The 15,307-nt window shown below is 35.5% G+C and overlaps 2 protein-coding genes across 3 annotated transcripts; both read left to right on the forward strand.

The window, feature by feature from the left end:
- The first annotated feature begins 415 nt into the window (after nucleotides 1-415).
- On the forward strand, nucleotides 416-10,586 carry rassf1 (Ras association domain family member 1). Of its 2 annotated transcripts, none has more exons than XM_084417924.1 (7): nucleotides 416-636; nucleotides 2,599-3,094; nucleotides 4,155-4,279; nucleotides 8,589-8,693; nucleotides 9,255-9,540; nucleotides 9,651-9,766; nucleotides 9,924-10,586. In XM_084417924.1, exons 2-7 carry the CDS (start codon nucleotides 2,815-2,817, stop codon nucleotides 10,071-10,073), a joined length of 1,062 nt encoding a protein of 353 aa, XP_084274050.1. In that variant the 5' UTR covers nucleotides 416-636; nucleotides 2,599-2,814; the 3' UTR covers nucleotides 10,074-10,586. The 2 variants fall into 2 exon arrangements, with proteins under 2 accessions (XP_084274050.1, XP_084274049.1); XM_084417923.1 differs by lacking the exon at nucleotides 416-636 and adding an exon at nucleotides 1,027-1,463.
- Nucleotides 10,587-11,066: 480 nt separating this feature from the next.
- Nucleotides 11,067-15,039, forward strand: tusc2b (tumor suppressor 2, mitochondrial calcium regulator b). Its single transcript, XM_084417925.1, has 4 exons — nucleotides 11,067-11,247; nucleotides 11,748-11,954; nucleotides 13,886-14,006; nucleotides 14,126-15,039. The coding sequence occupies exons 2-4, from the start codon at nucleotides 11,803-11,805 to the stop codon at nucleotides 14,189-14,191; spliced, it is 339 nt and encodes a 112-aa protein (XP_084274051.1). The 5' UTR covers nucleotides 11,067-11,247; nucleotides 11,748-11,802; the 3' UTR covers nucleotides 14,192-15,039.
- Nucleotides 15,040-15,307: the final 268 nt, after the last annotated feature.

The following is a 15,307-nucleotide window of genomic DNA, read 5'->3' on the forward strand; positions in this document are numbered from 1 at the left end:
TCATGCTGACGTGGGATTTTGTTTACACGCATGTCTTTCCGTCTTTTGACCTGCAGGGATCACACTGGATTTTTTTCTTTCAGATTCCACAAATAAATAAATGCTTCACAGTTTATTGTTATCTGTGTCTGTGCAGAACTTATTTTTAAATATTTTTTTTCCTGACCATAAATACTGAGATCAATGATGTTTTTAACTTTAAAAGTATGTTTGTTTGGTTTTTTGTATTTTATTTATTTTTAGATTAATAATTTTATAATTTTTTTTCCTTTTCACAATGACATTTTTATCTTTACAAATAGTTTGTATTTATATTTGGTTTGTATAGGGAAATGTCATGAAATGACTCCGTTAATTGGGGAATCCGATGACCGTAACTAAATCAGACATTCACAACCAATTACTGTTTATTGTCCTCTATGCGGAGCAGGATTTCTTCGTGTCCTGTGACCTGCTCGTCCTGCTGGCCCTCATCCAGACAGAAGGAGGACAGAAACCTTCTTATCTCATCTGGGTCTTCCTAGACCTCCTTCCTGATGATACATACATCCGCTATCAGACCAAAGAGAGAGAGAGAGAGAGACTTCAATGTTAAATCAAGCCTATGGAGCTCTGCCAACTCCCAGTTTGGAGCAAGTAAGTACGCACACTAGATTTCTATGCACTGAAAGCTTTGCAGGAAAATGGTATCTTCCATGTTCACTTTCATACGTTATTTATTAAATTTATGCATGACTCTGTATAAATATTCTGAAGATTTATCAAATAACGATTTAAATTTCAGTCTGCTCCCACACCTATAATTTTAGAAGACTTGAAATGTATATTATACAAGTTGTATGAACCAATTTGTTTGGAAAAGATATACGTTAAGATTCTCGAGGAAAGATGACATGTGGGCGAGTAGATGATCATTTTGAGAGCGCTGTCCCTTTAAGAATGAGTTTAATTTTAAACGAGGTCATTGTAAATAGACCCGCAGGCGTGGGTTCAGAGTATAAAACCCGAGGGTCCACCAAATGATTCAGGAAATGATGTCTGCTCTGCCTTCGCCGCTCTTAAATAGAACAGATCGTGCTGGATTAAGCGTTAATCTGAGTCTGCGGCGCATGCGCACTAACGCGCGCTAGCGGTCGCGCTGTACAAGGTGCGCGTTCTGACTGAGGAGAAACTCATAATCGACCCGGTTTCGAGCTGCGACCGCGAATGACACCAACAGTGAACCGAAAATATGAGGAGACATCCCCCTGCTAGAGGAGCATCATTTCCACTTTACTTTTGCCTGTAATCGAAGATGTTTTCTCTGTTTTACGCAATCACTTGCGTTATCTCCTCTCAAACACGCGATGCGCGCGCAGATTACGCGCTGTTTGAGACTTCAAGAGCGGATTTGAGGAAACTGAGCCGTTTACTGTCAGTCTGAGGCTCTTCTGGCGATAGAAGTGTCTTGTTTTGGGTTTACGGTAGGTTGGTCTTTTTAAGCAGTTTCTACAAGAGGTTCAAATACAAGTAGGCTACAACTATAATATGACACTATAACCATCACATTACAGATGTATAGCCTACTTTCTGCAGTTTGTAGGGTTTTTTATATTCCACGTCAAATCAATGACGTCGAATTGCTAATCTAATCTGTGAGAGATTATTTTTTTCCGTGTTATGTGTCTGGAATGAATAGTAGGCTACTACACTTTTTTTTTTTTTTTTTTTTTTTTTTACAAGTAGACTAAATTTGTAAGGTTGTTTTTTTACAATATGTATTTCTTATTATGTTTGCTATTTATTTTCTTTATTTTCTATAGGCCTAATGTATTATAATCTCTTGGTTTGTTTATTAATTTATTAAGAATGTATGTAGCCTATTTTACATTAATTGTTGCGATTTATTTGCTTATTCTCTTAGTTAAATATTTGCGTTATTTACTCAGTTGTTCTACTCTATTCTATTTGTCCATTCTTCATTAGTCTATATTATGTGCTTTTTATTTGCTATGCTTTTGTGACCCAGTTTTACGCCTCTTTCTATTCTGGTTGGCTGTTCGGGCCTTTGGGCTTCTCAGGATTAGGACAGTAGCCAAAAGAGGTGCCCTACAACAAAAATGGTCCAAAAACACTCTTGAGTGAATTTTCCTCCTCACGCATACTGATCAGCCTCCATATAGATGTTGTCAAGTGGTTTTGTAAAGGACAGATTAGTTTGCACAAACCCGCTGGAATGTTAAAACCCCATAATTTCCTGTCTGTGGACTTTCTGTCGTCTGATGTTTAAAGAAGCTTTTACCCTATACAGACTAAATATTTAATTCTGTTCAACAAATATCAAGGGTCTCTCTTTTATTAAAAATATATAGGCGTAATATACAAAAAAAGTAATTATAATGGATTTATATTATTAAAATAGATTTATAATATAGAATATTTATATTACTTAATGTATTATTATAATAATATATAATATTTATATATTTTATATTATTTATATATATATAATGACAGTAAAACAAATAAAAGTCCTTTGAAGATCAGAGAGATTATAACTGTCCACATTTATCTCACAATATATCGTAATCTAATCTAATCTCTGTTGTTTTTCCTCAGATTGAGCCAGATGCTGCTGAAAACTGAATCAAGAGGACATCTCGCTGAAAACATCATCTCTTTTGTATTAATATTGTACGATCGACAAAGTGATCCATGTTTGTTCTCAGCCTGGATGTGCAAACGCGTCAGAACCCGACGCGAAGTCCGTCGACCTGGTTCGGAGTAAACCGGGTCGCTTTGAAGTGATGCTTTTTAGCCTCCCACATCCCCAAGATGGCAAAATGTGAACTCATTGAATTACAGGACTTGACTCCGGACGACCGCATCGAGTTAGCGCCCCCTAGCGGCCCTCCGCCCACTCTGGAGAGGTGGAGCAAAGAGAAGGTGGTGCGGATGGTGGGCGAGCGCGTGCGTCTGGAGGACCCCGACTGGCCGACGTGTAAACCCGGACGGGGTCACGACTTCCAGCCCTGCAGCCAGACGCAGCTCAGCTGGTGCGACCTCTGCGGGGAGTTCATATGGGGCCTGTACAGGCAGAGTCTCCGCTGCACACGTGAGTCCTTTACCCAGATAATCCAGAACATTTCCACGGGGATATTTGTTTTCTGCTGTGTAAATGTTTCTGTCAAGACAATCTGGCCCTCAGTGACTGAAAGCAAATAGGAAAAGGATGTTTGGGTACGGATTAGTTTAGACAGTGTCTTCTGTGGGGTAGAGATTGTGTAGGTGTGGGTGTGTGTTTGTTACGAAATTTAAGAATTCAAACGGCAAATCAATCAGTAATGTTATTAGTTTATTTATGGACAGTAATTCATAAGTACAGCAAATAAATAACACAACAGAATAGGAATAACCTTATACAAAGTAGATTTAGGCAAATAATGCAAATGGAATAAACAAATAAATGTTCTAATAAATGTATAAATACATACATGCATAAATGTAAAACTTTGAGTAAAGGCATAAGTAAATAACTAAATTTGAAAAAAATATGATTGATTTAATTTAGGTCAAATTAATAAATTGGGTAATAGCATACAGATTAGATGTTAAAATATGTGCAACTGATTTTAATTTAAAATTAAATAAGACAGAGTAAATAACAAACTGCTTACAAACCAACAGAATAGAGTACAGTATAGAAAATGAAGAAGAATAACTGCATAATTACATAAATAAATGCCTAAACCAGCCAGAACACCTTGGCAAATCCCTGGCAACCTTCCAGAATATCTTGTAACAGTGAGATTTGCAAGTTCAACCCACATTTTTGTCATATAAATTAAAAATATCGTTTGCTCTTTTTCTTTCTCTTTGCCAAAAACATCACTTTAAACCGATCCAGCATGTTTTTACACTTTACACAGCTTTTAAAGTGGCTTAGTCAAACAGACCACAGATGAATGATTTATTCATCAAATGACCCAGAACCACCATTACCACCAGGTGGCGCTGTAGACTCATGCATGAGCAACGCTTGATCCCTCTGTCATGTGTTTCCACTAAAATCAGTCCGCTGCTCTGTTAAACTGTAGTGCTCAGAACTATTAACTCTAGAAACAAAAACTGGATGTGTGGTTTTGGTTTCTGAAGGAATGTTTGTGTCTCTTCAGACTGTAATTACACTTGTCACTACCGCTGTCAACCCTTCATTCAGCTGGACTGCAGCTCCGACTGTGACGCCACCCGTGAACAAACGAACTACTGCGAGGACACGATCGAGACGGACACCAATGTGGTGAGAGAACGACTGCTAGAGAGCACACGTCACCCGTAAATGACGTAAATAAGAGAGGAAGTTGTTTATGTATGTGCTAGTCATGGACCCGTTCGCCATTTCTGCCACATAAGAAAACAATCATGCTCTGGTAAGTCATTATGACAAAAAGTTGCAATTTTTAAGAATAGAAATTATGACTTTGTCACAATTATAACGATGATAATTGATATTATTATGTTACAATTATTATGATAATCAAAATCATGAGATAAAAAGTCGAAATTTGACAGAAAATCATAAGATACAAAGTCGAAATTATGACATACTAAATCATACTTTGAAATGATGACATAGAAGGTCATAATAATGAGATAAAACGTTGAAATTGTGACTGTCACAATTATGACATAAGTCAAAATTAAGACTTAAAAAGTCATAATTATGAGATAAAAAGTCAAAATGATGACAAAAATTAGACACTAATAAAAAGACACTAAATCGAAATGATGACTTTGTTACAATTGTAACATTAATCATAATTATGGCTTAAAAAGTCATAATTATGACAGAAAATCATGAGATAAAAGGGTAAAATTATGACAGAAAATCATAAGAAATTTTTTAATTATGACAATTATAGGATAAAAAGTCGAAATTATGAAAGAAAATCATAAGATACAAAGTCGAAATTATGACATACTAAATCATACATTGAAATGATGACATAGCAAGTCATAATAATGAGATAAAACGTTGAAATTATGACTCACAATTATGACATAAGTCAAAATTTAGACTTAAAAAGTCATAATTATGAGATAAAAAGTCAAAATGATGACAAAATATCAAGATAAATTTTTTTTGACAAAATCAGGATGAAAAGACACTAAATCGAAATGATGACTTTGTTACAATTGTAACATTAATCAAAATGATGGCTTAAAAAGTCATAATTATGACAGAAATTCACAAGAAATTTTGAAATTATGAAATTGTAACAGAAAGTCATAAGATAAAAAGTAATTCCTGACATAAGGTAAAATTGACATACTAAATCAACTTAAAATTATGACTTTGTCACAATTATGACATAACTTGAAATTATGATTTATAAATGCATAATTATTAGATAAAAAGAAATTGAAATTATGACGTCACAATTTTGATTATTATCTTTTTATCTGTCATAATTTCGAATATTTAGATAATTAATTCAAAGTTTCTAAAAGCTTTGTTTCCCCATCACTAGCATGTGCGCATAAATTCAGCGTAAAACATAATTGAAGGAGGTCTGAGTCTCGGCTCGCCATATGCCACCAGTGCTGATTTTATTACGTCCTACACACGCAGAGTCACGCGCAATTTACGACGACCACACAATAAAGCAGCTGCTCGTTTTTTAACATTTCAAACGTGACAAATAAATGCGTTACTTTTAAAACATTCTGGACATTTATTGACCAATGTAGAGTTGCATGGAAGCTTTCAGTCGATCATTTAAGATGGTAATCACGGTGATGATCTGCGAAGGACAGATCTGCCATTGATTTTTCCATGTTAGTGAGTCTTTCTTGAGTGCTGATGTGAAAGTGAAATGGGGGAGGGTGGAGGAGGAGACAGCTGGAGAAATGAACTGATCACGCTTTACCTAATTACAAATGTGCAAATCATCTTAACCTCTCATTTGGTCTTTCTACTTTTACTTTTTTTATTTTTTATTACACATAAGACTTTACCCAGCGGCACCATATGAAACATTTATATACATATATATATCCTCCTGAGACCCAGCGATTCTTTTCTGTTCACTGTGTTATTTTCTGCACTTATTTTCTTTAATTCTAAATTATTTTGTTTCTTGGTAATATTGGATATAATGATGATAATAATAATAATCATTATAATTATTATGATTTAATATACATTTGTACAAATAAACATATACTGTTATTTACTAATATAAATATACAATTTAAAATAAATGTTATGTTTTATATATAACAAACATTGCATATTATATGCATATTATAAGTAATTATTATATAATTATATTTTTCTTTGTCAACTGTAGTGATTTTTATATTGTTTGTTTGTTTCACAGCTTGTTTTGTCATACCAAATACTTGTATGTTAATTGACAATACTTCAAATAATAATCATATTAAATATATATGTACATAATAGTATAAATGTATTCAAAATATATTTATACAGTTATAAATGTACCATTTAAAAATATTGCATATTACTACATGTAATTTTGACAATTATTATATAATTATTTGTAGATGTGATTTATAATTTTATGTCAACTGTAATGATTTATCCATTTTTATACATAATAGTATAAATGTATTTAAAATACTATTATTTACATTTATTTTAAATAAATATGTGTATAATTTTTTGAATTGTTATACCATTTAATGTATATATAATTATATATTTTTATAGTTAGAAATTGTATTGTATTGTATTGTTCTGCTGGGTCTCGGGGGGAGGGGCCAGGATTGAATGGAGGGAGGAGCTTACGTGCAGTAAACTCAATCCGGGGGGCGGAGTAAAGCGGAAGGGTGGGGTTTCAAATCACGCCTAACGGTTGCATTGCATCCCGGTTGCACGAGGTCAGTTAGTCAGACAGCCACATCACCCTCCTCACTCAGACACAGCGGAAGCTCTTGTTCAGTCCTGGTCCAGTCGGTTTCGGTGTGATAATGACGGATTGTGAGTGGTTCGACATGACTTGGGGCAGCAGCGCGAGCAGCGGATACTGCAGCCAGAGCGACTCCGAGCACGAGCACGAGCTCGAGCAGTTCTACACCGCGCGCACCTCACTCAGAAAGACTAAAAAACGCAAAGACAAAGTAAGACAGTGATATATGATCATACAAAATACTATATTAAGCTTAAATGTATATTATTTTGACGTTTTGGGTGGGTTTTGCTATTTTTACAGTCCATTTGGAACTGAAGAAACTTAACTTACGGATATCTTCGACTCGGTGTGCCAACAATGCATGTGCGCAATCTGCGCATGCGTGGCTATTTTAAATGATGCTTGCATATACTTTCAAACTGTACAATTTAGTAATTTATTTTATTATTAAAAATCGTAACATAATTTATTTTAATTATTCGTTATTTTTTTAAAATATTTATTGTATTTGTTATATTTTAGATTTAGTTAATTGTATGTATGTATGTATGTGTGTGTGTGTGTGTGTGTGTGTGTGTGTGTGTGTGTGTGTGTAGGATGGGGGGGAAGTGTTTCCTCTTAAAATGATGTCATGCTGAGTAGTACTTAAGGTGATTAACAAATCAAAGCATCTGCAGTGTGTCCATGTCTCATTACATAGCCCATGATCAGTGTAAAGACTCTTAATTAAAACTTCCATTACTATTTATGAAGCCAGCAATTTTATTTAAAGACAAAAGTGGACCAGGTTTATACCAGAAACATATATTGCTTGCTTATTTATTTAGTAGTATGTTGTTTTACACACAAAAGAGATCCATAATGCCCAAAATTGTACATTATTAGTGGAGTCTGTCTTATGAATTTATAATTTGTAAATTAATTTTTAAACCATGCATCAATATTTAGATAAAAAGCAGGAATTATTATCTTAAATATTTAATAACTACTTAAATTAACCAGTTGATAAATATTTAATTCAGTTTATATGGTACTTTTAACAGTTCCGGAGATTTATAGAAAACTTGGGATGAGGCGGTCTCGAATGTAGGAAACACATTTTCCCACAAATTTGGGAAGAAATCTTACTTGTTGTGAAGTATTAGAGTTAATGTGGCAGACTGAAAATCTGTTCACTCCTTACTCACATTCAGACGCATTTAAAGTCTACATGTGTGTATGAGTGAGTGCGGAACAATGTGTGTGTGTTCGTTCCCACTTCCTGTCGGCTATTTCTGGATGAGGGAGGGTGTTTTCCTGTGGCCCGTGTCAGTCTGTGTTAGTTGTGGGTAAAGGCATCCAGCTGGATCTGACGGAGTATTTGAAACCCACTTTCTGTCTCAGACTGCATTTGTTCTGCTGTACAAACACAACCAGCTGATGTTGTTAAATATAGTTACTCAGTCACATAAAGTCAGGCGTTTTTTTTTTTTTTTTTTGTCAAAGTACTTATAAATCTGATTCTTATTGGTTTGTATCTCAGGAAAACCCATAAAATCAGTGTTTAGGATGAACTATAAAGTTCTCATAAACCTAGGGATACGTCAGCCAGTCTGAGTCGCTTGAGCTTTCTTTGCCTCCCCCTTGTGGTCACGTGATGCATTACACACTCTCCTGTCCTCTGTCCTGCAGGATGAGCCGGTCGACTGCAGGAAACAGGAGCTCTCTATCACTGAAATACAACAGAAAGTGAAAGAATACAACGCTCAGGTCAACAGCAACCTCTTCATGGTTCTGGTAAGGAAACCTGTCGGTCTCCATTTATGTAAATCCATCAAATAGTTTTTTGCTGTTTTTAATTTTACAATTTAATATATTATCAAATTTATATATATATATACACACACAATTAAAAATATATTAATCCATTCAGTTATTATATATTAATTATTAACATTATTACACAGTATAAATTATATATATATATGTATCATTTATTTTATTTTATTTTTTTGTTATTCTATATCTATATATTTATTGCTGTTTACATGTATATCATAATAACAAACATACACATTATATTATATATCTATAAATGTATTAGTGGTGCTTGTATTATAATTATAATCACATAATAACACAACATAAATATAATGATATACATTATAATATTATTAATCGTTATGCTTATTAGACGTGCTTGCATTGTAGTAATTTTAATTGCACATGTATATTATTATAATATTACATTCATTTATATATTATTGTATTGTATTTATTTGTGGTACTTGCATTTTGAAAAACCCCTAACCGTAACTATCAACTTCAATGTGATTGTTTTCTTGTCCTCGTCATCAGAACCGTGATGGATCTTACACTGGCTTCATAAAGGTCCAGTTTAAGCTGGCCCGGCCCGTGTCTCTCCCTCCTTCACGGAGCACGTCCTCCTCCTCGGGATGGGACTGCACTGAAGCACTGCAGCATCGCACCTCATTCTACCTGCCCAGAGACACAGTCAAACACCTGCACATCAGCTCCAGCACACGGGCCAGAGAGGTCATCGAAGCACTGCTGAAGAAGTTCACCGTGGTGGACAATCCGGCCAAGTTCTCTCTGTTCGAACGCAGCGAACGGCAGAATCAAGGTGGGGAGAACAACATGTATACTTTTATTTTGACACCTTACCTACATTGATTCTTATAATAAACAAAATATAAATTTAATGTAACATTCCTATTATCTTTCTTTTTTCAGTGCACTTAAAGAAGATTGCGGATGATGAATGTCCGCTTTTCTTACGTCTGTGTGCTGGACCCAACGAGAAAGTCCTCAGTTTAGTTCTTAAAGAGAATGAAACGGGAGAAGTGAATGTGAGTAAACGCCCTTCTGACAGTTGCCTGTGCGTGGTCATCAAAGTTATCTTTACCAGAAATAATAAAAGCGTTAAAATATGCTAAATTGTTTTAAAAGGTATATACACATATATGAGGTCCAAGTATTCACGATATTGTTGGCTTCTTCTCGCAGTGGGATGCGTTCAGTTTTCCCGAACTCCGGAACTTCCTGCGCATTCTGCAGCGGGAGGAGGAGGATCACGTCCGGCAGATCGTGCGGCGCTACGCCTCGGCACGAGACAAGATGAAAGAGGCTATGAAGAACTTCAGTACGCCTGGCTGAAACAAGCTGCTTTTATACCTCAGAAACAAGAGAAAAGGAGAAGAAAACGTACTAAGTACGAAGCTTATTACTGTTTGAATCCAAAGAGTGTGTGGAAGAACCCTTTGAGACATGAGAGGGTTGTAAATGAAAGAGAAATGCAGTGAGAGAGAGAGAAAGAGAGGAGTAGCGTGTGTTTAAGCGTGACTGATGAGCGTGAGAGGAGTGTGACGTTACACTGGAAGAAATGCTGCGGTCGCAGCCGTAGATCCAGTTGTGGAGCAACGTCTTTCCAGTGTGAGCGACAGATTATTGGTCTGTGGTGATTGCATATATCAATGCAGATTAAAGAGTATTTTAATCACCATTTGAACTTGTAATAGGAAACAATATATAATTTTAAAGGCTATATTAATATACCACCATTTAGTGATGCAATACTTGTGAGATATTGAAGGACCCATGTATATATTGGATATTTGTTGTCAATTTCTTTGAAATTAAATAAAGTAGAATATTTTTCCCCTTTAAAAATGACTGTTTTTGTTGTGTGCAAGAACCATTAAATGACAGAAACACATTTCATTGTTTGAAATATGTAATATGCATTATTTTGCATTTTATTATTAATAATTATATTTTAAATGTATAAGTAGCTTTTAAAGTTAAGTGAAAAGGAAAGCATTTAGTTTACAAAACAAAATGTTTTTAAATAACGTCCTCTATTTCATAGTTTACAATATGACCAATAACATGTCATTTAGAAAGAGAATACAGATTTTTCTTTAGAGGTCAAATTATTTGTGTTTGCATGTTTACTAAATTATATGCACAACCCTTTTTTAGTTGTTTAGTCTGCTTTTTGACAAAAATGCAAACCATAAATTAAATTTTATTTCATTTTGATTAATGACTTTATGCAAATAAAATAAAAATTATTGAAAATTTAAATTTAGTAAAGACTTTTATTCTGTAAAAAAAAATCAAACTTTTATTCTATCCATTCTCCTCACCGAAGCAGTTCTATGTATTTCCGGTTTTAGCAGGAGCGGCTGAGACGTGTGTCTTGATTCACTCTCTGATCTGCAGCGGTTCGTTTTTTGACTTTACACACTCAATAAATCTGTTTAAACCCGCATTAATTCGTATTATATCCGCTCCTCTGCTTCATTTAACATCAAGAGACTTTATTCAAGTAAGTGTCATCATTATAAATATGAATAATATTGTGTTAAAGACACAAACGTTGTAGGACATGATGATGATGTTAGCCGTATTAGCACGAAAGCTATATCAATTAAGACAATTGGAAAATAAAATAATTAAACTGAATGTTATTTCTTAATAATAATACTGATGGAAAATCTTTTTAGTGAATAAATATAATAAATTTGACTCTTGTTTTTGCTGTCAAACACAATCTGTCTTGTTTAAAGATGCTACATGCTAATGCTGAGGTGAATATCTCTGTTACATAAAATATTGTTCAAAATGTCAATTTATTAAGAACGTAAAATATATAGATTTTTTATGGATTTTATTATAATGAAGTGTTTGACTTGGTGGGAAAGCACAGGTCACAGGTTTCCCATGCCATAAAAAGAAGCCATATTTTATAACACTGACATTATCAGCTTCATGATGTCAATATTTAACAGTATGAGTCAAATAACAGTCTATTCTTTCTTCCTCCAGAGCTGTACGTCTGTCCCAAGTGTGACCCGAACAAGAGGAGAATGTTCTGCGGCCCATGATGGGTGGCAGCGGGTCTAAAGGTAAAGGGTACTGGCCGTTCTCTGGTTCGGTTGGTGGGGATGAACCTGCCAAAGACGGCCAAGAGCAGAGCCTGGCCAGGGTCCGGAGCATCCGAAATGCGACGCCTTTCGTGTTTACCAGGAGGAGGTAAATATAGCCACAGATCCTGGCATGCGACAGCATAACTGAACCGCTGTGCCAGTTACACTAAGAGAAGGGACTCTCTTTTACTAAGAGACGGTGCTCTGAAAAACACATTTTCTTGAGTTTCATTGCAGATTTCAAAAGTAATGTTTTCAAAGTATTTGAGCCATTGATGTCATTCAACCTTAAATGTACAGTCAATACGCTACATAATATATACACACACGCATATTTGTTCATAGAATGCCAAAAGTGACCAATCAGAATCATATGGAAGCTTGTTTCTGCCACAGAATAAAAAATAAAAAAGGTAATTGTGACATTTTATCTCAGAATTGCGAGTGAATTCTGAGAAAAGAAGTTAGAATATAGGATATAAGCTAACAATTGCAAGAATAAGAGTAGAACTGTGAGATAAAAACGTGGTAATTACCTTTTTTATTCAGCAGGGGAAACAAGCTTCCATAGAATCAAGTGTTCCATTCACACAGAATTTTTTCTTTTAAAAACACAAGGTGCAGGGTATTGAAATGGAAAAGAACATCTAGAGTAGGGTGGTCCTCATTTTTAAAGTCTCCAATTGTCATGCTCTTAACCCTTCAAATCGTTCCTTTATATAAGAAAATACAGCATGCCAATTTTTATGGCAGTAACATAATAATTACTGGTAGCTCAATAGCTTTAAACTTTCTGAGATTGTGATGATTTTCGTAAAAAAACGATCATTTGAACTGGTATTGTACCTGGCTAGTAAAATTCCAAAAAAATCTCCACATATTCCATATGCTCCATATATTCCTAAATATATATTTTAGATGCATATCTCAGTTTACTTATTGTAGAAACTAAATCCAAATTAATCCATCCATGACCCGGTTTAGCAGATTTACCTTTCCTGGTGGAATCAATACATATTTCTATTGATGATCACCTTGGTTATTGTTTGGGTTTAGAGCACATTTTTTGGTTTAAAAAAATACATTACGTTCCTTGAAATTGACCCGGAACTTTGGCCTAATCAAGCAGATTATCAGGAGGCACAGGCAATTATACATGCAATGAAAGTAGTCAATGATCACGCCGAGAGAGGAGTGGCTCTGATTCAAGAATACAATGGCTATCTCACACACTCTGAAGAACAACTCCTTCATGTGGTGGAAGATCACCGACGGATCTATCCAGACTGCAAAAAGTCAACACTGCCTGCTGAGCATCAGAAATGAGGGATTGTTGAAAACTTTGTGCTTTTTTTGAGATTGTTGTCATTGTTGTCATGTCAGTGTTGCTCTGATTTCTATAAAATGTAGTTCATTTGCAGCAACTTTTAATATTACTTGCATATCACAATAACGCCGCACAGCTTAACATAGGCAATCTTCCTATTTTTTGTCAACATTTTTGCATATTTCCAATTTTGAAGTTAAAAGGAACAGTTTAAGAGGTTAAGACACTAACATTTTGCAAAAAAAAAAAAAAAAATGGACTTGACAAGGACCACCCTAATCTAGAGCCGCCCGTGACATCATCTTTTTACGTGCAAGACTCTGTAAAAGACGCGAGACATGGTTAATCACGTCTATTTAGTGAATGTTTGCATTGAGAAACAATGGAAAAGCAGCACAGCGGAATTCAAAAATGCTTTCTTCGTAAACGGCCCCTTAAGGCTCGTTCACACCAAGAACGATAACTATAAAGTTTTAATAATCGTTCTAATTCTATGAGATTAGGAAGTCTACACCGCAACTAAAACGATAACGGCACAGAGACGCAACAAACCTGCTGAGCGCGCTTGTAATAAACAGAACTTATCGCGCGTTGGTGTGGATGCTAATATAATTATCGTTATACTGTAGTGTGACTTTGTAAAAAGATTTTGATTGTTGCACATGTATGTGATTTTTTTTTTTTTTTACATTTGTATTCATGTTGTGAAGCTCTTTGTACTACGATGAGGACGGCGACCTGGCCCACGAGTTTTACGAAGAAACGGTAGTAACGAAAAACGGCCGTAAGAAAGCCAAACTAAAACGAATCCACAAGAATCTCATGCCTCAGGTTAGTCAGCACAGGAATGTTTTGCTAACATTTTCTACATGTTTTCATTATATTGAATTGTAATAAGTCTTTGAATATTCATGAGTACTAGAACATTAATATTGGGAATTTTTCCGTAGGGAGTCGTCAAGTTGGATCACCCTCGTATCCACGTCGATTTTCCGGTCGTCATCTGTGAAGCTTGATGTCGTCGGTGACCTCCTGTGAAGATTCCGTCCTCCCTCATTTTCCTCCCGACCGCTGGATCCTGGACACGCTTGCTGTGTAGCGCCCCCGTGAGTTTGGGAGGGCTCGACGCGTGTATGTTGAATCCCGGCAAACGGGCCGCGAGATGCTCTGGCCGTCAGCCTGAGAAGAGGCTGAGGCCTGACAATGATGTCCTGACTTTTTCGTTTTCTTGTAATCCTCCACATGTACGTCTTGAAGACTATTATGGGCTGTACGGCCAAGACACTAAGTGTGGTTTGTATGAGTGAATGGCTGTTTGTTTGTTAGTATATGACCATAGAAATCGAGAATATTTAGCGATGTTTGACTTTTATCAGGAGCACATCTTGAAGGACTCTGGAGAACCTTCTAGAACATTCTGTGTAGAATTCTGAAGATGTTCTAGAAGCCCTCAGAAAGATCAGGTTGCATTTGAACGCTTTAATCGACGGGCATTGTATAACAAGCAGAGCTTCGCAGATCGTCAGGATGCGATGTTCGTAGAGGTAATGCAGTTAGGGTTAGTACAAAATAAGCAAGTAAAACTACAGCCTGAATTTTGCATGTAGTTCATATAGACCTGATTCTGCTTGCTTTCCAGCCAGTAGGAGAGAATCAATGGCTGTTTACTGCGCTGTGATTTGTTTGTTTGCTGATTGGATGATGGAATTGCTGCCGCTCCTTGATTGGTCGGTTGAGGCACTGACTGACACAGTGCTGCCAGTCATTGTGAGAAGCCCTGCCCCCTCTCACTGTTCTGGCAGTCTTTATTTATTACAGTTGAAATGACCAGATGGCATTAAAGAAAATACCACGTATAAATGCATATCAAACTGTGTTTGTCTGTTAATTCGATATTAAAACTGAATATTTGGTGGGACACTGAACTGATTTTATCCATATGGATTTGATTGAAAATGGCTATGATTTTAGATTTTTTTTTTTGTTCAACATGATCTTTTAAATTGATATATCATTAATATATTCATTGTCTAAAAAATAGTTTTATGATTTATTTCTTTTGTTGAATATTCCAAAAAATTTGATGCACAGGAAGTGACATCAGTTGGACCGTTCTGCAGCATGACGTAATG

Source organism: Rutilus rutilus (genome assembly GCF_951802725.1).
Source record: "Rutilus rutilus genome assembly, chromosome: 8".
Taxonomy (NCBI): domain Eukaryota; kingdom Metazoa; phylum Chordata; class Actinopteri; order Cypriniformes; family Leuciscidae; genus Rutilus; species Rutilus rutilus.

Excerpts from the sequence above, each read along its gene's own strand:
- rassf1 (XM_084417924.1), top strand. The coding sequence starts at position 2,815 with ATGGCAAAATGTGAACTCATTGAATTACAGGACTTGACTCCGGACGAC. Across the intron at positions 8,694-9,254 it reads GCAACCTCTTCATGGTTCTG|AACCGTGATGGATCTTACAC; the intron begins GTAAGGAAACCT and ends CCTCGTCATCAG. Across the intron at positions 9,767-9,923 it reads ATGAAACGGGAGAAGTGAAT|TGGGATGCGTTCAGTTTTCC; the intron begins GTGAGTAAACGC and ends TTCTTCTCGCAG.
- tusc2b (XM_084417925.1), top strand. The coding sequence starts at position 11,803 with ATGATGGGTGGCAGCGGGTCTAAAGGTAAAGGGTACTGGCCGTTCTCT. Across the intron at positions 11,955-13,885 it reads TTCGTGTTTACCAGGAGGAG|CTCTTTGTACTACGATGAGG; the intron begins GTAAATATAGCC and ends CATGTTGTGAAG. Across the intron at positions 14,007-14,125 it reads ACAAGAATCTCATGCCTCAG|GGAGTCGTCAAGTTGGATCA; the intron begins GTTAGTCAGCAC and ends ATTTTTCCGTAG.